The following is a 26,483-nucleotide window of genomic DNA, read 5'->3' as shown; positions in this document are numbered from 1 at the left end:
TGACATTGCTGCCACTGCTAACATTTTCTATTTATGCTTGCGTTTATACAAGCAAGGCGCCGTGCTGTCATAGGCAGTAATGCGTAGGCAGCACACAGTTACTGTCTAGTTACAGTTTCACAATGAAATTATGCGACAGCTAAGTAAATAAGACGAACAACAATAAATAAGGGAGCGAAAGTAGTTTTGAAGGATATTCACAACAGCAGAAGTTGCTACGCACATATCGAAATTTTAACATTGAAGTACTATAATGTGAAGTCTTTACGACAGAGATACATAACCTTGAAGATTTTCTTAAATTTAGTACTTTTATTAAACAAAAAACAAGTAAGGGAAGGCTAAGTTCGGGTGCAACCGAATATTTTTACTCTCGCAATTTATTGAAGAAATTTTGTTAAGATAACATATAAAATTTACCCATAAATTCGGCATAAAGTTTAATAGAATAACGAAAATCGTCATATACAGTATATGAGGGCTGAGGTAATTCCGGAACCGATTTCATTTATTTTCACCAGCAAGGTGCACTATATCCAAGACTATACGCTCACTTAATTTTACTAAGATATCTCACATATTAACCAATACATATATGCGGAATAAAGCCCACCGTATTTTTGAACCTATAATTAGGTATATGGGAGCTTGGAGATGTTATGATCCGATTTTAATAATGGAACAGAGAGACACTATTAGAAGAAAACAATTTCCTCTGAATTACATTACATTATCTGAGAGATTTACCCATATTTTCGGTTAAAATTTAGCCTTAGGCGCTGAGTTCAACATGTTCGATATCTGGGGCCTTGAAAAGTTATAGTCCGTTTTCGACAATTTTTTCACAAGTGATGCCACACGTCATATACTGTATTTGTTTTATTTCGCTATCTTCATTGGTTCCTTATGTATACATTATAAAGTGAAGGAATCAGACGGAATTTAAAATTGAGTTATATGGGAAGTTGTCGTGGTTATGAACCGATTTCACCCATTTTCCTCACATGTTATCAGGGTTTCAAGAAAATGCTATATACCTAATTTCATTTAAATCGGTCCAGTAGTTCCTGAGATATTTTCCATTTTGTAAAAAAATCTTAGTACAGCTTCCTTCTGTCATTTCTTCTGCAAAATTTAGGGTTTCTTTTCTTATCCGTTAGTGAGTTAACTCACTTTTTGTAATTTTCAACATATTTGTATGGGAGGTGGGTGTGGTTATTATCCGATTTCCACTATTTCCGTGGTGTATGATGGGGTACGTAAGGGAAACGACTGCAGAAAGTTTGGTTCCTATAGATTTATTGGTTTGCGAGATATATACAAAAAAACCTATTTGTGAGCGTGGACCCGACCCCTGACCCAAAAAAATTACATCCAAATATACCCCTTCCTAGTGCTATCCTTTGTACCTAATTTTACTTTTATAACTTTATTTATAGCTTAGTTATGACACTTTATGTGTTTTCGGTTTTCGCCATTTTGTGGGCGTGGTAGTGGACTGATTTCGCCCATCTTCGAAAGTTTTGTTGCGAGAGTATAACAACGGAGTTATATGCTGTCTTCGGAGGTGTAAAAAAACTAGGCTTGGAATTTCTTTTTCCAGCTCGTACTTCTTCAGTCCACATAACTCAACAAATATCAAATTTTCATAGAACGTTTAGCTTCAGTATTTCAGTATTTTCAAAGACCCCTTTTAGCAACACTTCCAATTGAACTATTATAACTTGACACTTTAGATTCATCTCCATGTCATACTTCAAATTGCTGAAAGTTAGTTGTTTTTATTTAAGGTCCGAAATTTGAACATGTTTGTTATTAAAAAATCTAAAATTTACTAGATGCAATTTTACAATTAACTTTACATCCTGCTGTGCTCACCACATTCTGCATTACCACTTCCTGTTCTAAATCACATTTCGGCCGACAAAATTTTCAACATAATAATATTCAATATCAAATGACAGCAGTTTTGCCACTTACATTCGAGATATCTGCACAAACTTAGGGTGCGAAAAGAACAAGCACAAAGGTTACTCATACGCCACCACAGGCCATCATTCATCATTATTTCAAAACGCAGGCGTCCAGCGCTTATCTTCATCAAAACGAAATTCAACAGTATTGCTGCTGAATGCCTAAGAGGCAATTTCGAAAACCCCCAAAATATGGGCCTTACTTCCATACATACATACATACCTACATAACACTTATGTATATGGATGTAAAACCGGGTGTTGGCAACTTCTCACGCCCTTTGGCATCCACTTTGGCATGTGGTTTCCGAAACGGATTGCCGTTGCGCATTTTTGTTGTTAGCATTTTTGCGAAATAATTTGGCCACTCTTCCGCGCTTTCTCCACTCTGGTCGTAGCTCACTTCGTTTGCTCACTTTTTTGCACCACATTGGCACGTTCAACCTCAATATGCTGGGGCTTACAGGGAGCTTGGCTTGTCAAATCATTCAACCAAGTTGGCTAACCGAACAGCTGCAGCTGGTACAAAGCCTGAGGAATATGTACTACATACATATACACACACACAATCCCTTATATTTATTTACGAACATTTAGCCCAGCTTGCGCTTAATCCTTTTTAGGGTTTGAATTGTTAATTAAAATTTGGAATTAATTTACTGTTGCATTTGCTTGCTGAGCATTCATTCAAGTGCTTATAAAATATTTAAAGTTTGCAATTTATATTGCTAATGCTCGCTGCTTGTTATTTACAAGAACAACAACAACAACAAAAATGCTAATATTCATTTAGATTCTCTTCCATTTATAGTCGGCGCGCGCTAAATGTGAAAAATATATATGTATGTACTTGCTATTCAGCACCAATTTACAGTTTTTTTGCTACCACGTTGTAAATTATTACCGTTATACGTTCTTTTTTTTTTTTGCAAAGTTATGAAGCTATTCAGCGCAGACTTTTAGTTAATTCAGTTGTTATAATTTATTTCGCGTAATCGGAAGCACATCAGTTTTTGCATAGCAAATTTAATTTGAACGGAAAAGTTTGCAATTTTCTCTGCGTTTAATGTTTATTCATTTTAAAAAATTTGAAATAATATTCAGCGACCAACTGACCGCTTAATTTATGCACATTTCCTCTATGGTATGGATAAAAAGGAAATCAGTATCGTTTTAATTATATTCAGCACCTATTGGTATTTTTTTTACATGCTTAAATTGAGTATAATTGGGAAGTTTATGAAGGTAAGGTTGCATGAATTCATTATGCAAAAACCACAAACAAAAGTGACTAAAATATCTAGGTGAACGAGTATCATTGAAAGCAGTCGTAGTCCTCCTACAAAGCCGCGGTCACAGTTTTTTCAGCGATTTTCATAAAACTAATTTGAGGTTACCAAAATCTAGATTTATAGTATGAAACAAGTAAGGAAAGGCTAAGTTCGGGTGCAACCGAACATTTTATACTCTCGCAATTAATTGAAGAAATTTTATTAAGATAACATACAAATTTACCCATAAATTCGGCATAAAGTTTAATAAAATAACGAAAATCGTCATATATAGTATATGAGGGCTGAGGTAATTCCTGAACCGATTTCATTCATTTTCACCAGCTAGGTACACTATATTCAAAACTATACACTCACTTAATTTCGCAAAGATATCTCACATATTAACCAATACATATATGCAGATTAAAGCCCACCGTATTTTTGAAAAACATATAATTAGGTATATGGGAGCAAGGAGATGTTATTATCCGATTTTAATAATTTTTGGAACAGAGACACACTATTAGAAGAAACGAATTTCCTCTGAATTACATTAAATTATCAGAGAGATTTATCCATATTTTCGGTTAAAATTTACCCTTAGACGCAGAGTTCAACATGTTCGATAACAGGGGCCTTGAAAAGTTATAGTCCGTTTTCGACAATTTTTTCTCAAGTGAAGCCAGAGATAATATGCACTATTTGTGTAAAGTTTTATTCCGCTATCTTCATTGGTTCCTTATATATACATTATAAAGTGAAGGAATCAGACGGAATTTAAAATTGAGTTATATGGGAAGTTGTCGTGGTTATGAACCGATTTCATCCATTTTTAACATGTGTCATCAAGAAGGTATTATGTACCGAATTTCATTGAAATCTGTCGAGTAGTTCCTTAGATATAGTTTTTGACCCATAAGTGGGCGATGCCACGCCCATTTTTCATTTTGTAAAAAAATCTGAGTGCAGCTTCCTTCTGCTATTTCTCTTGTAAAATTTAGTGTTTCTGAGGTTTCTCGTTCTTTCATTTTTGGACTGTATAAGGAAATGGCTAAAAGAAACGACTGCAGAAAGTTTGCTTTATATAGCTCTATTGGTTTGCGAGTTATATACAAAAAACCTATTTGAGGGCGGGGTCACGCACACTTTTCCAAAAAAATTACATACAAATGTGCCCCTCCCTAATACGATTCTATGTTCCATATTTTATTTTCATAACTTTATTTATGCTTAGTTATGACACTTTATAGGTTTTCGGTTTTCGAAATTTTGTGGGCGTGGCAGTGGACCGATTTTGCCCATTTTCGAAAGCAACCTCCTCAGGGTGCCAAGGAATACGTGTTCCAAGTTTCGTTAAGATATCTCAATTTTTACTCAAGTTATCCGTTGCACGGACGGGCGGGCGGGCAGACAGACAGACATTCGGATTTTGACTCGTCTCGTCACCCTGATCATTTTGATATATATAACCCTATATCTAACTTGTTTAGTATTATGACTTACAAACAACCGTTATGTCAACAAAACTATAACATTTGTTGCGAGAGAGTATAAAAACAATCAAATTTCAGAATAGAAATTTCATAGAATCGTATAGTTCGAATTCTTCTTACTCATGCGTCAGTTTCCTATTTTTTAACCTAGAATATTACTTGAACACGAATTTGATCAGAATGATTGATTTTTCTTGATATTGAACATGTTATGGTTCATCATATTTATTAATCTGATGTTGTTGTTGTAGCGACTTGGTTTAGTATAATTTAGAGAAAAACTGTCGTAGTGATAGTCCTTCGAAGTATACAAATCTGGGTCTGTTTCGGTTACGTAAACCCGACAGACGTAGAACAGGCTCATGCCTCTGCCATGTATTAAGGGGTTAGGGGTAGTCAAAGACACGAAAAAATTAAATCGTGTTAGTTTACAAAAAAAAATTTAAAAAAAAATATAATTTCCAAATTCTACCTCTACCTCCTCCAAATGTTTAGTTTAACCGCGTGAATACCGGCCACATAGAGTGGCCACAAAGAACCCCTACGATTAGGGAAGTATTGCCTTTATTGAGATTGACGAGTTGCCTAGATCTCTTGCGGTTTATCTTGGGTCGCAAAGATCTTTCGACAGAACAAGTGCTAGTGACTGTCCAGCGCTTGTCCAGTTCAGCTAGTACTAGTCATAGTTAGTCTAGTTTTATAATGAACTAAGAAAATCGTCTGCGTTTTTTGGTTCAAAATCCCCTCTTTGGTCTAAACTTTAAAGATCCGCCAAGTACAGTACAATGATTTGGAATATGCTATTCTCAGATATGCTATATTCAGAGCTCGAGTCGAACAAACATATCTGTCCCACACACTTAAGCATATTTCATTTTCGTCTCGCTGATGTGGATAAGGTTGTAATGTTTCTTCATATTCTAATTTCTTCAGTTTCTATTATTTCTTGAAATTTCTGATTTTTTTGCATGGTTTCGCAGAGATTTCCATACTGTTAACTTAGTGCTTAGTGGCGGATTCAGATCCTACCTTACAATATCTAACCAGACTCTTTATCTACATTTAACAAATAGCCTCTTTAAGAACCTGAGTTGTACAATAATCGGTTTTTTACAATAACAACCCATTCCGTAATTATTCTACACTTCCCACCGGTGGCTGAAAGGACTAAACTACTCAACTCAACTAAAAATATGAGCCATTCCTAATAAAAATTATCTTTCTTAATTTCGATTAAGACCCTGTCAAATGAGAGATTCTGAAATTTATTAAGGAAATAAACCCAAAATTGTGTCATAACTTGAATCTTGACAAATTTATTTCAATTTTTATTTTATATAAATTTTATATTTGAGGAATTCCCTATTCGGAAGTTACATTGTGCTTGTTTATGTAGAACTATTTCCTTTGTTTATTTTATATAATATTATTTGAGTATATGCAAACTGAAGCCCCAAATATTTTAAGAGAAAAATTCAAATAACTATGAAAAATGTCAAATCCAATCCATATATCCTTAACAAAATATGCTTCTATCAACATTTGTATTTATATACTATATATTATATATATATATATATGTATCCAGTATTATATATATTTATTTTCTTTTCCTCAATTCTAAAGAATTTTATACATGAAACTACTCTCACTCATATTTTTCGCCACACAAAGCAATATTCAAAAACATAGAAGCAGGATTATGTACACATTTTCCAAGAATTCTCAAATATATGAATTTGTAGCTGCAAGTGTTCAAAATCCTTTAAATAATGCTTTATTTGTTGTAAGCTTATAATATGCTGCGTAGCGTCCCTTTTGTGAGTAATTTATTTTAATTCAATTATGCGAAATTCTTTACTTCACTGTCTTTAGCATTGAGAGCGGATAGATGGGGGGCCTCCGTGAGGAAACAAATCAAAATTTGCATGTTCGGTGTGGCCGACAGCACAACTTTTGTGCTCATTTTTGCCATTGTTGTTTTGAAAGCTCTTGTACCGGTGTGTGTGTGTGTGTTTATGTGTATTTTGTGCCCGCAGCACTTAAGGAATTCCTTCCGCCAGCAACAGTTGCCTATTGGCTGTTGACTGCTTGGTAATATATTTCGTGTTTTATGTCATAAATAAAATATTGTTGCCAACAACTTGCCACCGAAAGGATGCTCGTATGTGTTTACGACAGAGAAACAAGCCAGCAAGCAAAGCCAGGCGAAGAACACATAAACAAATGTAGAACCATGGACATTACTAACATGAAGAGGCACATATGTACTACCAAATTACTTGGGTTGGGCGTTCTTCACTGTTGCTGCCAATTCTTCTCGCCTGTATTTTCTTATATACATATGTACTTCTTATAAATCCTCAACACGACTGAGTCCCTAGTGTGTCTATATTTGCTTTTAAATTGATTTATATGCAGATGTTCTAGATATATTTGCCCTTACATACATACATTTGTGTGTCCATATATGAATTTGTGTGCTGTCAAAAAGCCTCAGTAGTGCATAAAATATGTAGGAATATTGCTGAATGCAGCCAACAGCTGAATCTTTCTGAGCACCGGTGAAAGGCAGCAAAGTAGATAAAAATTTCGTTCTCATGGCACAATTTTTCTTCAACATACATACATATATTTAGTTATAGTAGCTTGTGACTCCTTTGTTACAGTACATGCAAAAATGTACTCATTTCTTCCTTATTTATTGTGGAATTTGTTCGACTGGCACACCTCTACCCGCGCCCATACATACATACATCTGCATGCTACCATTCCCGGCCGAGCATAAATTGCAAAAATGAAGTGAACTTCAAATATTCGTGACCACAAAAGAGTATATACAGGCATTAGTTATTCGCTAAGCTCTATGATGGATACTTAAAGACTACAAAGATGGAGCGTAATGTATTTAAGATAAAATTTATGATTTTGTTAACTAAATGGATACAAGTATCATCGTAAATCTTATGCTGAATAGGTTGGAATCTGATGTTTCAATTTTGCATAACTTCGAAACTTTGATGGAAATTGGCATTTTTTATAGTAAAGACCAGAAGTCTCATAAAGGGTGATTTTTTAAGAGCTTGATAACTTTTTTAAAAAAAAAAACGCATAAAATCTCATCGGTTCTTTATTTGAAACGTTAGATTGGTTCATGACATTTACTTTTTGAAGATAATTTCATTTAAATGTTGACCGCGGCTGCGTCTTAGGTGGTCCATTCGGAAAGTCCAATTTTGGGCAACTTTTTCGAGCATTTCGGCCGGAATAGCCCGAATTTCTTCGGAAATGTTGTCTTCCAAAGCTGGAATAGTTGCTGGCTTATTTCTGTAGACTTTAGACTTGACGTAGCCCCACAAAAAATAGTCTAAAGGCGTTAAATCGCATGATCTTGGTGGCCAACTTACGGGTCCATTTCTTGAGATGAATTGTTCTCCGAAGTTTTCCCTCAAAATGGCCATAGAATCGCGAGCTGTGTGGCATGTAGCGCCATCTTGTTGAAACCACATGTCAACCAAGTTCAGTTCTTCCATTTTTGGCAACAAAAAGTTTGTTAGCATCGAACGATAGCGATCGCCATTCACCGTAACGTTGCGTCCAACAGCATCTTTGAAAAAATACGGTCCAATGATTCCACCAGCGTACAAACCACACCAAACAGTGCATTTTTCGGGATGCATGGGCAGTTCTTGAACGGCTTCTGGTTGCTCTTCACCCCAAATGCGGCAATTTTGCTTATTTACGTAGCCATTCAACCAGAAATGAGCCTCATCGCTGAACAAAATTTGTCGATAAAAAAGCGGATTTCACATTTCGAACCGAACACTGATTTTGGTAATAAAATTCAATGATTTGCAAGCGTTGCTCGTTAGTAAGTCTATTCATGATGAAATGTCAAAGCATACTGAGCATCTTTCTCTTTGACACCATGTCTGAAATCCCACGTGATCTGTCAAATACTAATGCATGAAAATCCTAACCTCAAAAAAATCACCCGTTATAACCTTCGCATATGGTATTCGATTTGGAAATGTTAAAGTGGTTGGGCTTACGTCAAGTTTAAGAGCAAGTCATAGAATGATGTCTGAGTCGTTAAAATTAACCGTATTCGATTTTCAATTTCCGTTGAATAGTTCCACTTCCAGAAAGTATGTGAAAACGTTTTTAAAGTATTTTAACTGCTTCCTATTACATGTATTATTTTTGTATGCCAGTCTATATGTGATTTATACTAGTTGTTTGTTCAATTCGCTATTCTCTAAGTTCTTGTTATCGTTAGTATAATTGTGCTAAGCTTTTTAGGAGACAAATTTTAGACATAATTTCAAATTCTAAAGCAAACTGTCACTATCTGAAGACTCTTTGTATCTTCGGAACCACGGATCATTGACTTCTTTGAATAAGAATGATATACAATTAGATGAGTATGTATTACAGTGCAATTGGATTGAAAACTATTCAGAGAGCAAAGTTAAACTTAAACTTTTTTTATAGTACGACAATGTTATTAGGTCTATGTATTCCATATCTAGCTTTTTAAGACATCCTATATGTTTTATAGCAGATGTTTGTGCTATTCGAAATTGTACGATCGTTGGTATAATTGTGTATACATATCTGTTCCGAAGACAAGTTTGGCCGCAACTCTGATTTCTACAAAAAATATCTCCACTGAGAATCTCTGATCTGGACATTTTTCTTCGAAAAAAGAGGTGAGAAAACTAAAGCAGTTTACAATAGTGGACAATTGGATTCCAAACGGTTCATGACGAGGCCATGTTCGAACTTTTCCGATGGTAAGGAAATTTTATTAGACTTACGTCTAATTGTTTCAAGTCAAAACTTGAAGAGAATTACGTAGATACTTTTATTTTTGGTATTTCGATAATGCAATTTTGGAAAATGGCCATCGCAACCAGTAGGTGACTTCAACCTGTACTGTGGATTGAATGTGCAGGTTTGAGTCTCTATTAAGGATGAAACTATTCAGAACTTACGGATAGTGAGTTTTTAATATTTTTTTTTAATAATATGGGAATCCTCCCTCCCTTCCATATTGCTCTTTATGTCATGAAAAACATTCTCATAAAACCCATCAACCGTTTTGAGGATCTTCGGAACACTGTTAGGAAAATTCTTCAAAATTTCAAATATATATATAATAATGGTAATATTAAAAAAAACCATACAGTTCTGCAAATAAATTTTATTTTGAAATTTATTGCAAAATTCTATCATTCTATATACCATGTGCTCCCCTTATGTCTGCTATAGAGCCCACTTAATCCTTCATATATATGTACATCCATACGTACAAGCAAATATTGACATGTTTTATTTGCATATTTGCAGGCGTTGAATTTTTCAATTCCTTCGCATGAAGCAATTTCTTTATTATATTTACTCGCACACATATTTACATGCCCATACATACCTACATATTGTATTTTTTCTGCGTTTTAATACCTCGTTATGTGGTGTAATTTGTGTATTCTCTTATTTGCAAATGCTGTTACACTTTTGTCGAGGGTTTACGCGCTTCTTTTCGCGTGACAAATTGATTAAAAAAAAAAAACAAGGTTGAGGATTCAAACTTGGCACAGGAGCACATAACGGCGTTATGCGCGCTTTGTAAATGTGTGGAAGTGTATTGGTGTGTAAGTGTAAGGGGAAATGTACATGTGTTTGTCAATTCAACTGAAACCAAATCCCCTCGTGAATAAAAAAAAAATTGCAAAAGCAAAAGCTAACTGAAAGCCTTGAGATCTTGTTTCAAAGTATTTTATTTTTTTTTTGCAGCCTGACAGAAATATTTACAGGCAGAAGATTTTTATGTTTTTTTCGCTAACCAAAGCTTCGCGGCTTTTCGATATTTTTTATGAAGAAAAAGAAAAGCAGAAAAGTGCTTCTATTTCAAGTTCTATTGACGTATTTCCAACATAGGTCTAAAACAGTCTTTAAAACAGTTTAAGACTTGTATAATCCTTTCAAGCGTAGAAATTATTTATATAGGAAGTATATAATTATGTTTTCCTCAGTACTTGAGTATATTCTATATTTAATATAGAGAAAACCCCCCTACTTCCACTTTCGAATTTATTTTTAATATTTCGTTTAAGTTTTTCTTTTCGATATAACGCTCAATAAATTTTAATCTCTTTAATTATTAAAAAAATAATTAATTTAATAATTAAAAAAAAAATAAATACAAATTAAAAATGTTCATTTCATAGTAAATAAAAATAAACTAATTCATAAATAAAAATAGAAAACATAAATAACTTAAAAAAGAAAAAAGAAGAAAGAAAGCTTCTAAAAATATACTTAAATTAAATATGATGGTCTTATGATTGTTATTTATTTTTTTGATCATATTTCTAATTTTTTTATTAATTTGTATATTATTTATTTTTATTATTTTTTTTTTTTTGTTATTAATTTGTTTATTATTTATTTGTATTTTTTGTTTTTATAATTTTATACCAAAAGTAAGAATTTTTTTAAGTAGTATATATTTTTTTATTGTTGTTAAATAATTGCAAATATTTTTTCATTATTTCTCACATATTTTTCTACTAAATATGTATTTTTTTATTATAAATATTTAATAAAAAAAAAATAAATTGCAAAAAGTTTAATGCCCCGGGTGAGGCTCGAACTCACGACCTTAAGATTATGAGACTTACGCGCTGCCTACTGCGCCACCGAGGCTATGTGGGCAGGGTCGCCAATATTGCGATTTATAGCTTATTTACACTTAGCAGAAGCATTCTAACTATTGACATAGAGCTGTGCGTTCAATTTTTTATGAAAAATAAATTAAGTAAATAAATGTTGTTAATATTTGTATTGCACTTTAAAAAATATGATTTCTGGTTAATACATGTGTACATATGTATATTATATACACATAAATGTGCACATCCATGTTACTTAGCCAAAGTCAGTGGGCTTTACAACACATGCTTGTACCTGCTGATGGATATAATCACATATCTATGTACATATAACATATATATGTACATATAAAAAAGATATCGTGTGATAGATAAAGCCGCTAAGGTCTTCACAAATATTTGTAGTTATAATTACAATTTGATTATTTTTGTATGTTCATTTTCTTTCTTTTACACGAATCGACACTTCTCTACTCGCTATATTTGAGCTCCTCTAAATTATTTAAACAAAAATTCCATGTAAAACTCACATCAAAGTTATCCAGTATTTGATTTTTTTACACAAAAAACTATGTATTTGAAAATCTGTGCAGCATCAGCGTTGCATCAAAGTTTGTTTTTACAAATTCCCAGAAGTGTAGCTTTCTAAAATGGCGCAGCCATGCACTGTATATTCACAAATACATATGTAGTACATTGGAGCATGAAAATGTTTGTACAGCGAAAGTGTAAACAAGTGTACAAAGTGAAGTGAACATGCTGAGTTCTCAGAAAAAAAAATCATTAAAAATAAGTAAACTTTGTAATAAAGGGATATATGTTTGGACGATTTATTGTAAACTGCACAATTGAACGGAATTGGCATACATATTTTATAGAAGTCGACTTTTTATTTCAGATAAACTCATGTTCATATTCGATCATCCACTTCCACTTCATTATATGCATCATCAGTTTTCAAGAGTATTTCTTCCGCAGTTGGACCATTTTATTTCAGTGAAGATATTGAAATATCCCCTACCTCTACCACTTATTTAAATTCTACCGGATAATCATACAGTTTTTTATTAAAAATTGCATTCGTTTAAAATTATATCAGATTATTACAATGAGAAAATTTAGTCGAAATTGTTCAAAAAACACGAGAGAGAGAGAGAGAGTAATTAGTCTTATAATAAATAGTTCTTAAGGTCTTTCTGGAACGTTTTGCCGACTTGTTGCCTTTATTAGCCTTATGAAAACCATCTCGTTGGTAATCGGTTTTTCCAGTTTAACCGGTCTTATTTTCCCTATCTAACCAAATGTTATTTTCCAACAGGATATTCGTACGTAGTCTATCACGATAGATCTTTGACTAAACATATCCCTTAAAAAAGTAGCCTCACGGAACAAAATCGTTGATATTATTTAGCATTTAGACTTATGTTGACTTGATGAACAAAAAAACTAGTGATAGTAACATTGATTGCATCTTCAGTTTCAGAAAGAGTATAGACCACAAATTTTCCATCACTATTTTCAGTGATTATCTGTATATCAGAAAAACTGATAGGTCTTTTAAAGATTGTTCTCAATAACAATATGGCAATTTCAATTTTTATATTCTAGTTGAGTCAATGGCCTCATTGACAATGTGAGGTCACGATTTTCACAAAATTTCAATGATGTTCCGCTGTGTTCATTTCAACAGCTGATTTGACAGATATTCTTTGGAATAATCCTATAAATAACCTATTTGAAATTATTGTTGGTTTTGGTACCAATTTATTCTAGAAAAAATCAATCAATTTTCATCATTGATTTCATTTCAAAAATTTTCCATATCCAATTTATTTCGATATTTTTTTAACCATTTCATTCTATCATCAAATTGTTGTTAATTCAATAATTTTGCTAATAGCCTTTTCACACAGGAACTAATTGATCAATAAACCGGCCTCTGCTCGATTAAAACGCTTATTAAGATCGATTTATTATAAAAATAAAAATCTAGATTAATTTTTAATTAAATTTTAATCAACTTGAAAATGAAATGAAACTCTGCGACAAAGACCGTATTTGTAATTATATATATGTTTTTTGTCTGCGAGTTGTTGTTCACGCTACACGACGGTAGATGTCGCTGCTAAAAATAGCAATCAACTGATGAAACTTACCAACTTCTTATGAAAAGCGAAAAAAAATATATAACAGCTGATCGGTTATCGAGAAGACGGCAGTGTGAAGAGCCAAAAAGGGTTTATCAATCAGAATTTTGATTGATCAATTAATTTGGCTGTGTGGAAAGCATATAACCATTATATTTGAAAATATTAATAACTGATTAATCAGTGCTCAATAATTTCCTCAAATTAATTTCCCTCCAATTTTAGTTTTGATGTCCCATTTTCCTCTCAGTCCATTTTATGTTCACATTTTATTGCAACCGCACATTTTCTGCTACTCCAATTTCCGAAGCACTCTTCAGTGCATCGTGCCTTCAGTGCATCAGTTTTGTAATTTTGTGCTTCATACGATCACACTTTATATTTATCTGCTGGTGGGGCGCTTTTATTTTTAGCCCTTAATTAGGACTCCCCACCTATCTTACGTCGTCTCACTCGCGCTATCTCTTTCTCTCTACTCTATGTTTGCTCATGTATGCACACACCTTATTAGCTGTGGCAATTAAGAAATGAAAACAATTGAGCAACATGTGAAACCGTTATCCCCACACAAAAATTACCCCAAAAAAGAAAACTAAGCACACGCTAAGACAAATGTTTTGCAATATGTGCAAGGAAAATTTTGATGTTTTCTTTTGAAGCATTGCTTTTGTTTTTCTTTTGTTTTTCCACCACAAACTACACCTTATAAATCGGTCAGTGTTCCAGCGGTGTGTTGGAAGTGCCAAGTGTGTGTGGCACTGATGCATCTACTTTTAGTTTGAGAGAAAATACACAAAAAAAAAAAAATATTTGATTGCAACCAGACAATCAGTTTGGGTTAATGTTGACACAAATGTCCAAGATCGATATAAAACGATTTAATCGATTTAATCGACCAGTGTTTGACCTTAGAGACATCTAATGGAAAACGGCGAAAGCAAAGTTGTAGACCAATATGATATATATATTTATTGTATGATGTATCTGGGAATATTCCTCAAGAATATCCCGAACAATGATAGATTTGAACGAGAGGTGAGAGCCAATATTTCTGAGGACTGTTTAAACATTTTTACAAACTCCTATTTGTATGAGGAGAGATTCTACTATGAGTGGGGTACATGTACCCTATGGTCTGGACTGGGAATGTTAGAGTTATTAATTGAATCCAAAAGTGAGACAACAAGTAACCACCAAGCTTCATAGAAAGCTGAGGGAGACCAAAGCAGGTCACACACTGGATAATCTGAAATTAAATGCTTACGACACCAACTGTTTGAAACACCCTGTATTATTCACTGTATTAATCATGTGTGGTTTCATGGCGGCAGCAAAAATTAAAGAAATTTAATGTATGCACTGTTTTGATCGGGTAATTATGCTTAGTTTCAACTCGAAATCATAACTATAAAGACTTCTTTCGGATTTTATAGATTAATAAAGTGCAAAAACTGAGTAATTAGATTGACTAGTAGTAAAAAGGACAATAAAGGATAAATAAGAGTGTTAGTACTTTAACACTTTCGGTTTAAAAATGAACGCGTTAAATTGCCACACACAACGTTATCACGATTGCTCTCCCAAACAACTTGCGCTCTTCATAATATTCAACATGCTGTCACAGTCATATCTAACGCCAACAGCAAGCGCATCACCACAAATTGCAACAACATTAAAGCCAACTTTGAGTGCACCACTTCCAGACAACCCTGTTTGCAACGACAAGCGCTGTGAATGCAACGATGATGACATTTATTGCCTCATGAATGGTGTTTCTATACTTATCGATGAGAGATATACAAAAATGACGTGTAAGAAGAATACAACTGCCAAGGAAATAGAGGAAGCACTAATCCCTTACTACTTTCAGTATGATAAGGTTGCTTATCAATTAAAGAACTGTGTGATATTGCCGGAAATATTGAGGCGCGCAAATATTACCTACTCAGGTACTATCAGATTCGAAGACGCTTTACCTGTTCCTGCGCGTTTTTTACACAACTCGGTGGGTTTGCAGCGGTTGTACTTTCGTTTGTATGTTAATTGCAACGCAGTGGACATATTGCCCGCACAACTTTTTCACAATCAAAGCGCATTGGAAACGCTTGAGTTAGAACTCTTTTGTGAGCCTTATGAAGTAACACTACCGTCGCAAATATTCCATACGCTCTACGGGCTGAATAAGCTTGTAGTGGGCGCTCATAGAAGAAATCAGGGGTTGCTGCGTAATTTGACAGCGGCACATTTTCGTGATACATCGAATTTTCGTAAATTAGATTTACTGGGTAATTACATGCAAACATTGTCAAGTGAACTCTTTGTCACACTAACCGAGTTAAACGAATTGAATTTATCATGGAATGGCTTGGCGGCACTGCCGAGTGGTTTACTGCGCGCGCAAGGAAAACTGATAATTCTTGATCTTTCTTTCAATCACTTGCATGCGCTGCCACCGGGCATCTTTAATACCACTCCGCTTTTGTGGAAGCTTGATTTGAGCGGAAATCAATTTAGTGTGCCTACAAATATTATTGCTGCTGTTCAACCACTGCGCTTTCTCTATCGATTAATTTTGAGCTACAATAAATTCACGCACATTGCGGGCGCAGGTGAGTTTGAGAATTATACATTACTCTCACGTCAGCACATTAGAGAAATTGATGCAACGCCACCTTATTTCCAAGACTATTTGGAGCAGTTGTCAAGTATATGGTATTGGGAGAAATGCAGTAGGACACTAATCGATCTAAGTTATAATAGGATCGAAAGTTTTCATTTACGTGATATCAATGCTGACGTGAGAGCTCGATTTCACAAATAATCAAATAAAGCAAATATACGCTTTAAGTCATCCTTCGCCCAATTATGGTGCGTATAAGCCTAAAATATTATTACAGCACAATCCACTGCAATGCGACTGCACCATATCTTTGATCGACTGCACAAACATATTGATGGAGACTGATGAGATGTGTAATTTGCACAATCATAGCTATTTGATTAGGAATCGTGCTATTTGCCCTTGGATGCCAAAGTTTTGTCCCACCGGCTGTAATTGCCACTATGACACGCGCACGCTGTACATCAACTGTTCACACGCGCATTTGGAGGGCCTTACAGAGTTGCCGCGCCCAGAGCAGGTTTATTTAACGCAGAGTAGACTTGATATTACGCACAATAATTTTTATATGTTACCTTCGAATGCGACCTTCGGTTATGCCAATGTAACGCGCTTATATGCGGCACACAATCGCCTAGAGAATATACAAAGCGCGCACTTGCCGCCCCAATTGGAAGTACTTGATGTGCGCAACAATAGTTTGGAGCGCTTGAGCGACGGTTTTATACAATACTTTCTCAATGAGAGCGCCACTTTGCGGCAGCTTTATCTCTCTGAGAATCCTTGGCTCTGCGACTGTGACGCTAAGCAGTTGCTGAACGCTGTGCGCACGCATCGTAAGCGCATACCCGATGTAACGCTCTTGGTTTGCGCCAATCTAGAGAATACCAGTTTGCAGGAAGCGCGCTACGAAGATGTATGTGTGCCTGAATCGATGCACTTGGCGTGGTTACTTTTCAGCATATCGCTGGTAATTATAGTGTTCATTAGCTTATTTGGGCTTTGCTATAAATACAAGTTGGAGCTTCACGTGTGGCTGTATGCGCACGGTGTGTTTCTCTGTTGTATACGCGAGCATGAGTTGGACTAGGAGAAAACATTCGATGCATTCATATCGTATGCCCATCAAGACGCACGTTTTGTTAATGACATTCTATTGCCTGGTCTCGAGCAGGGTGAACCACAATTTAGCGTGTGCACGCATGAGCGCAATTGGTTGGCGGGCGCCTATATACCCGAACAAATTATTGAGTCCGTCGATCAATCGCGTCGTACGATTATTGTCCTCTCACAACATTTCATCGAATCGGATTGGGCGCGCATGGAATTTCGTACGGCGCATCAGTGCGCTTTGAATGAGCGACGCTCGCGCATAATTATAGTAAAGTATGGTGAGCTTAAAGACGTGACGAAGCTCGATAAGGAGTTACGCGCCTATTTGACTATGAACACCTACTTGGAGTGGGTAGATCATCCATGGTTTTGGATGCCACATTGCAAGGGAGAGGTGCGCAGTGCCGGCATGCTTGAGTTGAATGAACGTCGGAGAGCTTATGTTATTGGCGATGTGGAGCGGAATACGTTGGGTGAACTGGAGGAATAGTATGTGTAGTAAATTAGATGGAATAATCTAATCTTTGTATTTTAAGATTCAAGTTATAGTCAATATTTTTAATAAAGATTTGAATGTGTTTAACTTGTTTTTGGATGCTTTCTTGCTAATGTGTCTATTTTTTTCGTGGCTGTTGCCTTTGAAACATTTCGAAATCAATATTTGGTATGTATGTCTATCTGTATATTTTCTTGTTCAAAGTTTTGTTCTCATGTTGTTTGTAAGTCAGTAAACTAAACGATATAGGGTTATAAATATCAAAATGATCAGGATGACGAGACGAGTCAGGATGACTTTGTGCCCAATACATGAGTCGAGTTGCATGTAATCTCAAAGCGCTTTTTTTCTCAAAAAATTTTGGAATTTTTTCTGCCCTGTACTCTAGTTATGAAATTGTCAGTGAGAGATTAACAACATAATAGGGTGACATTTTTTGGCAAAATATGCCTTCCAATAATATCGACTAAACTAGAGCAGGCTCCGATTATAACGAGTGGAATGTAGGTTTTCAAGAAGTTTTCAGCGAAAACTGTGTTTTTGTTTGACAGTTTTTGCATGGATGAAAACACAAGTTTTCGTTGGAAGACCCATTTTTTCAATGAAAACATGTTTTCAATGTCGGTCCGATCATAGTATAAGTACAAAATTTTTGAATTTTTATCATAAAATCTATGATCTTCACCGCTTTGAATGCCTGCCTTATTAGCTTAAGCGTGCTCATCATTCGTTGATAAATAATAATAAATAAAGGCATTTGTTGTTTTTAGTTTAAAATATAAAATTCAATATCATCGATCAAGTTTAAATCCAATGCGCATATTTGTGTTTGTTTTTATATTTTTTTTTCATGTCAATTTGTTATCTCAGTAAAAAATTTATTTTTTTTTTTTTTGTTTTGGCAGCGTTGTATGCCAACTAAGTCAAAAAAATATAGTTTATTGTTATTGCAACTGATATGGATTTTGTAATAAACATAAAAACATAAAAATTATTATTTATTAAATGGTAAATTGAAAAATTCGTTAAGGCGGCTGTTGAAGAGTATAAGAAGGAAGGATTTAAAACTTTAAATCGTAAACATTAATCATATGAGATTACCATGTTGTATAATTTGCGAAACGACACACACCCGTTCACAAGTACTTAAGAACGCTACGTTAACTATTCTGTGTAGATAAAAAAAATTACGTTTTTCTAAGAAAAAATTAGTATTATATGCTAAAAAAAACATTTTCAGTTTATGAAATAGAGCTTTTTATCCTACACATTTTAACGTTTTATATAAAAAAAAATTATATCTATTGGCAGGAGCTCAACATAGTTCTTAAGAATTTGTCACCGGTTGTAGATATATACATGCAAAACAGAGAGAGTTCCTTAATTAGGGATGGATGTCGTTTCTTTAGGCATGGCATTGTCTATTACTGTACCAGTTGGTGACACTATAAGAACGGGGAGACCTCCGTTTAAATGGAAAGATCAACGGGAGAGCGATTTTTGTTTCACTTGTTTCGAATCGTTGCTAATTAGTGTAGAAGGGAAACCAGGCTCTACCTGGGCTCATAAAGACGAATAATAAGTCATTGATTTAATTCGGGATAAATCTCTTATTTAGGATAAAGGTATACCAACATTATTATTATCTCTAAGACATACTCATAAATACCTTATGTTAACAAATGAAATTGAAAAATTTCGGATGTGAAAAGATAATTCCAATGATAACGCTGCTAAAATTACAAAAATTATACAAATTGTGTACAGTGATCCCCGCTTAAGCGGAGATTACTGTATAGAAAAAAATGTTTTTTGTCTTTAGTGGACTGTCATAATATTTTATTCAAAATAACTGTTTGATTGGCTAACTAACTTCAAATGTGTGGTTAGTAAAGGTAACCCAATATTCATCAGTTGCATTTTATAATTCTGAAGAATTTGTTTCAATATATACAGTGGAACTTCTCTAACTCGAATCATCATAATCAACAAAAAAATTCGAGTTATAGAAATTTTCTTTAAAAATATAATATAGATTTCTACAGAGTTTTATGATTTTACTTCGCAAAAACTTTTATGTACATACGTTAAAGCATGTATTCTATAATTTTGTTTGGTGTGTAATATTATAAGTATCTTTTGTTCGCCTCCATACGTATATAGCGGCACATTTAAAATCAGCCTCGATAGTACAATTTTCAATTTTGTATCATGTCCTGATCGAAAAGTTCGATTTATGGAATGAAATTTGTATGAAACTTGACTTCTATTGCCAATTCAAAAGTTCCAATTATAGAAGTTCCACTTTCTTTGATCAAATTCAGTTTTGAGGATGGATTCTTCAAGGATCTAGAGGACATAATATATTAATAGTTAAAAGCTTAAAGGATTACGATGTTTTTTAGGATCTTTTTTTCACAAAACTATTTGAGGTAGGGCTTCTTTACATTTATTGCTGATTTAAACCACATTTTAAGCTTCATAAATATTAAAAAAATATGGTTTTTACTTAAAAATGGCAGAGATAAAAGCATTGGCGTGGAACAATTTTTCCGGAGCACTCCTTGATCGTGTACATGATTGGCATTTAAATTTTTGTCTGAAACAGGTAAAATAATATTTCTCTTAAAAAGTGATAAATTTTTAACAAAAATTTCAGGGTGCCGTAACCCCTTAAACGATGAAGTGGAACAATTTTTATACTCTCGCAACAAATGTTGCTAAATAATATTGTAACACCCAAAACTAAACGAGTTAGATATAGGGTTATATATACCAAAGTGATCAGGGTGAAGAGTGGAGTTCAAATCCGAATGTCTGTCTGTCCGTCCGTCCGTCCTTGAGTAAAAATTAAGATATCTTGATGAAACTTGACACACTTATTTCTTGGCACCATAGGAAGGTTGCTTTCGGAGCAAAATCGGACCACTGCCACGCCCACAAAATGGCGAAAACCGAAAACACATAAAGTGTCATAACTAAGCTATAAATAAAGCTATGGAAATAAAATTTGGTATGAAGGATCGCACTATGAAGGGGCATATTTGGATGTAATTTTTTTGGGGAAGTGGGCGTGGCCCCGCCCCCAAATCGGATTTTTGCATATATATATCTCGCAAACGAATAGAGCTATATAAACCAAACTTTCTGAAGTCGTTTTTTTTAGCCACTTCCTAATACAGTCCAAAAATGAAAGAAATCGGATCATAACCACGCCCACCTCCCATACAAAAGTTAGGTTGAAAATTACTAAAAGTGGGTTAACTCACTAACGAAAAACGTCAGAAACACTAAATTTCACATAAGAAATGGCAGATGAAAGCTGCACTCAGATTTTTGTACAAAATGGAAAATGGGCGTGGCGACGCCCACTTATGGGTCAAAAACCATATCTCAGGAACTACTCAACCGATTTCAATGAAACTTGGTTTGTAATAGTTTCCTTACATCCCAATGATATGTTGTGAAAATAGGCCAAATCGCTTCACAACCACGCCTACTTCCTATATACCAAAACTTTGAAGACAATCTGAATCGTTTACTTTACAATATGTAAAGTAAGCACTAGTGAAGATATCGGTGCAGAACTTTGCACAAATACTATGTTAATAGTGTGGCAGAACCATTCTAAAAATCGACGAAATCGGACCACAGGTTTTTAAGGCCCCATATATCGAACACGAGTACCTCGGTGCTTCTAACCTAATATTATGGTTTACAACTTTCAATGGACTTTAAACAATATATATGACGAATATGTGGGTCAAATTGTGTATTATATAATATAAATAAAGTCAAGTAAATAAATTGCGAGAGTATAAAATGTTCGGTTACACCCGAACTTAGCCCTTCCTTACTTGTTTATTGATTAGTTAGTTCCAATTATAGTAAACACTTGCTTTAGCTGTTTTTTCCCTTTTTAATTTCTTTTGTGAATTATAGAACTGATTTATTGCTTATTGTACATGTTTACATGCTCGTACTGCTCGTCAGGAAAGTTTTGAAGACCACATTATTCCAATATGGTATAAAATAAAGAAATTCAACCAGTGCTATTAACACCTCATAATAATAAAAATTCAAATGGCTTGTAATGTAAATATTTATGAACGAGGGAAAAATTCATATTGTGAGCAGCCATTTGTAAGAAAAAATACATTTGAAATAACAAAAAATTATTTGCAAAACAATAATTGTAAAGATTTCCACTTAACAGTTTTAGAATATTTTTTTAACTCTTTAATTAAATTCTAATATTTTTTTAAATTTCTTTTTAATTAATTTGTTATATTTCCTTAAGTTTTATATATGCATTTAAAAACTACAACCTTGAAATCATTTACTTTTTTTTACCACAACCAATTCGATTTCGCCCTGACTGGAATTAATATGTTGTCAGAAACTCATCAAACCCAACAAAAGGTTACTCATACGCATCGTCAACCCCAAATCACTTGAAATAACGCACAATCCCAAGCATGACAATACTTATAAATATAAATATGCGTTTATTTCCCTTCTAATTCGTATACGAATTCAAACGCATTTAAAGCGTAAACGTCACTTACCTTTATTGCCAACGATTTAAGCCAACAAATGAAATTCACTTGAACCGTAAAAAGTGAAAGAACCACAAAGAGGGATGCCGTTCGTATGTGCTGTTGTTGTTGTTGTTATTATAACTGTTTGGTAACTTAATATATGAATATCACACACATAAATATATACACATACAGGCACTTCGAAACTTGCGTCTCAACTTTCACTTAAAATATGATTTTCACTAATTTCTCCAACGCCAACGCCAGACAAACTAAGCAAACAAGTTAATAATCCAAACTACCGAAATGACTTTAAGTGTGACGTTCAAATGTGGGAACGAAGTGCGTCCAAAAAGTTGGATTTTATTAGGTGAACTTTGGTAAGGAATAGTGTCTGGTTTTTTTCCGGGCAGCAGTTGGTGTAGATTTCGTTGTTGTTGTTGCTGTTGCTGCTACATGAAATTCTGTTTTGACAAGTAATCGGATTAATTCATAAAGCAGGACTCTCTACTTTGTCGTGCCGTAATAAATATGTTGCTACTTTTACTTGGTATTAAGCCTTAGTGAAAGAATCACACACATACATATATGTATACAAGCATATAACTTTGTGAAGCTCTTCAACTTTTCTTAAGTGGATCGAACAAACTCTACGAAATGCAATAACTAAAATGTGGTTTGGTTTCGGTGGCCGTAGACGCTTCAATTTACTGAGTTGATGAGGACGCTAGTGAAATCATGAGGGAATTAGAGTCAAAAGCACTACAACTCAATTAATGTGATTTTTTGAAATTTTTTTTTAAGTTTTCTTTCTTTAATTATGGCGCACAAACTGGTATTTTAGATTTCAACAACGTTTTTTGAAACATTTTATTGAAAAAATTATATTTTTTTAAACCGAAGAACCGACTTTTTAACAAAAAATTAGTTTCCACTCGAAATAATTATTTCTTTTACTTAATTTTAAGCTTTTTATAACACAAACAAAATTTTCGATCAACAAAAATTTATTTTGAAAAAAGTATTTTTTTTTTTTCGAACAAGAAAAATTTATTAAAAAATTTTGGTTTTTTTTTTTTAATTTTATTTTGAAATATTTTTTCTATTTTTATTTTAAATTTTTTTATAATAATTTAATTTTTTTTTCAATATTTTTAATTTTTATTTTTTTCAATCAAATTTTTTATTTATTTTTATTTCATACAACTTTATTATCGCGTATTATCGCATAGCATCACATTAATTAATTTTCCCGTTTTATGCTTCGTGTACACTTCGTTTGAATACCCGTTGTAAACTGAGCGCCAGCAGACTCGTTGGAGCAGTTTTGTAGCGCCACCGGCTTGTCGTTGTGAGTGGAAAAATTACCCAAAACACTGTGTGAAAATTTCCCAAAACAATTGCAGCACGCCACAGCTGACTTTTGTTTTGTCAACAAAATACCAAAAACAATAGTTGTTGTTGCAATTAAGCGCATGCGCTTTCAAAAAGAAAATGCTATTAAATTTTGGCGCCAATAGCATTATGCGTAGAAAGCAAAAACAACACTAGTGAGGTGCTCATTTGGCTAGCATTTTTGTCCTTTCTGTGTATTTGTTTGTATTGCTTTGTTTAGACACTCTTTATTCTATTGTTTCTCATTGAATTCTTAATTTTTTTATTTTTTGTTTTGCTTATCCTTTTAAGAGGGCTCGTGGTTAATGTGTCAAACGCGAAAAAAATCAGTTTGCGCCTAAATGTATGCTACATATTTAATTCGAAGCAAAGTCTGCTATGAAAATACCTATTGGACGAGTATTAAGACCGTAAATCCCGAAATATTATTTGAATATCGGGATTAACGTTTTTATAAAGAAATTCACGGAATTAAAACCAGTTCGAATTCGAATTGAAAAATATGAAATTAGGAAAAGCTCGCCTTTGTAGAAAAATTAACCATTTTTGAAAGCAAAAGGTTTTGAAATCAATTTGAAGTCCATAATAGCGTTTCATAAGACAGGAACTGATTTCTCTTCCATTAATGTCATTTAGAGACAATTGGAACATAACTCTTTTGGAGTTGAATATCCTGTAACCTCTCGGAACACCTGTAATCAGCGATCCACTAGGTTTTAATTCTTTCTCTCTCTTTCTCTCTCTCTCTCCTTCTCTGGATTTTTAAAATCATCCATATACATAATTCGTTATTCACCAATCTGTATTTCTGAAATACATAAAAATCTCTAACTCGAAGCGAAGTATTTTTGTGGATTATGGTGATTCAAGTTAGGGAAGTTCAACTGTGCGGATGTCTTACCAAAGCTTCAGTTTACTTCTGTCAAGTGTCTAATTTAATGACAATTAGTCTGCATCTCGATAAAAATGCTGCCTCATTATCTGGTAACAATATTAAATACTCCATTACACCCTGTAAAAATATGCCGTTTTTACCACCCTAATATGGATCAGCTGTTCGTTTGTTTACTTTCACTATTACGTTTTGAGTTTTACTGAAATTACTGCTGGAAAAGCTTTTCTTAACTCATAGGATGAGGATGCTAGTATTAGTAAAATATACTCTACTTAAGCTTAGTATCCAGTTCTCCGCCAGAAATGTTAAACCGTCATAAAAATAAAAAAACGTTCAAGAAAGTGTTGAGAAAATGTCCTGCATCGAGTTTTCTTGTGTCCTCGAAAGAAATTTAATACTATTTAGTACTATAAATAATATAATTTTAAACAAAAAATGGCATTGCTTTTGGCAAAGAACAGATCCATTGGTAGTATTAACATAGGCTATCAATATTCTCTCAATTTTTTTCCTTGAAAAATTGCTTAAGAGGTGCAAACGTAACGAAAATATTCATTAGAAGACATTGAGAATGCCTACAGAGAGTTGAAATTAAATGAAAAGCTTGATTTTTAGCTTTTTTTCCTTTATATTCTTAAACTACAGATGCCTTTCCAGCATAGTCGCAATCATGAGCTGAATATTATTAAGCGCCTCCATTTTCTCTCTGTGCCGTCTTTCGCGCGCTGCTTCTTTTTTCTGTGCAATCTCAAGTAGCGTGTCCTGTACGGTTTTCTTTTTTTCCATATGAGTATTTGGGCTGGTTGTGGATATGGCTTCTATTATCGCTGCTTGACTGCTTATTTGTATCTCCGGCTCAATTACTGTGCTATTTTCAAATTCTTCTTCAGATTCAACCTTCCGCATTTTAGCGCCAGAAGCATGATCACTCGCTACAGTTGGTTTCTTTCGTTTAAACGCTGTTTTAAAACTTTCCTCATACTGTCGATCCTTCTTTCTTTTAAGCACCGTCTTATACCGCTCCTCACACTGTTTCGCCGATTTCCCACCAATATCGGTTGCAATTTGTGCCCACATTTCTTTTTTATTTCTTATAGCTTTCATGGGCCCAATTTCCGGAAAGTATGTAGCGTATTTATCCAGCAGCAGACGCGTCTCACTGTCTGTCCACACTGCAACGAGAACATGCTTTAAATGCGACTTTAAATTTCAAATTTGTTTATATTCACTTTGTATGCGTTTGTAGCAGGAGTTTTCTGATGCATCGCATTTATCATCCATTTCAGTATTTATTTTTATTTTTATTATTATTATTTGCTCGTTTTTTCTAGATATTTTTTTCTAAATAAACACACTTGCAGTTCAACCGGCTGATCTATGTTATGGTAGCATTTTATTTGTCCTATCAAAAAGTGGACCATTTTACAAATGGAACATTTTCACAGGGTGTTACAAATGCTTTAATATATTGTTGCCATTTATTGAGGCAATATTTCTAACGAGAAAAGTAAACACTATTAAAGTATGTCTTCTCTTCTCAGATATTAATTAGTTCAAATTATAATTTATAATATTTAAATGGTAAAAACTAATCTCCTTTCAAAATGTTTCACAGTCAACAATGAAACATATTCACAGGGTGTAATTGAGCTCTTGTGTAATGTTGCCACTGAATGAGGCAGCATTTTCATCGAGCAAACTCTATTACTTTCCTTTAATTCCGATTTGCCTTTTTGATGATTCTTCTCACACTTTCATAAACTCAAAATTAAATTTTAGCGCGCTCAGTGAGATTTTATGTTCCTGTTGTACTCCAAGAGAATTTGAATTTATGACAATCGAACTAAATTCAACCCAGG

The 26,483-nt window shown here is 33.9% G+C and overlaps 2 protein-coding genes and 1 non-coding gene across 3 annotated transcripts; 1 reads left to right on the top strand and 2 right to left on the bottom strand.

The window, feature by feature from the left end:
• Positions 1–11,378: 11,378 nt before the first annotated feature.
• Trnam-cau (transfer RNA methionine (anticodon CAU)) lies at positions 11,379–11,451 on the bottom strand. Its single transcript has one exon. It is a non-coding gene; the product is annotated as a tRNA-Met (tRNA).
• A 3,917-nt stretch (positions 11,452–15,368) lies between these two features.
• On the top strand, positions 15,369–17,787 carry LOC105212256 (protein toll-like). Its single transcript, XM_054231785.1, has 3 exons — positions 15,369–16,361; positions 16,462–17,154; positions 17,275–17,787. The coding sequence occupies exons 1-3, from the start codon at positions 15,369–15,371 to the stop codon at positions 17,785–17,787; spliced, it is 2,199 nt and encodes a 732-aa protein (XP_054087760.1).
• A 7,175-nt stretch (positions 17,788–24,962) lies between these two features.
• Positions 24,963–26,039, bottom strand: LOC105212241 (uncharacterized). Its single transcript, XM_011184106.3, has 2 exons — positions 25,854–26,039; positions 24,963–25,796 (listed from the first exon to the last, which is right to left on the bottom strand). Exons 1-2 carry the CDS (start codon positions 25,903–25,905, stop codon positions 25,264–25,266), a joined length of 585 nt encoding a protein of 194 aa, XP_011182408.1. The 5' UTR covers positions 25,906–26,039; the 3' UTR covers positions 24,963–25,263.
• Positions 26,040–26,483: the final 444 nt, after the last annotated feature.

Source organism: Zeugodacus cucurbitae, chromosome 5 (assembly GCF_028554725.1).
Source record: "Zeugodacus cucurbitae isolate PBARC_wt_2022May chromosome 5, idZeuCucr1.2, whole genome shotgun sequence".
Taxonomy (NCBI): Eukaryota; Metazoa; Arthropoda; class Insecta; order Diptera; family Tephritidae; genus Zeugodacus; species Zeugodacus cucurbitae.
Note: the sequence above shows the minus strand (reverse complement) of the source record. Positions and strands in the feature narration are given on the sequence as shown.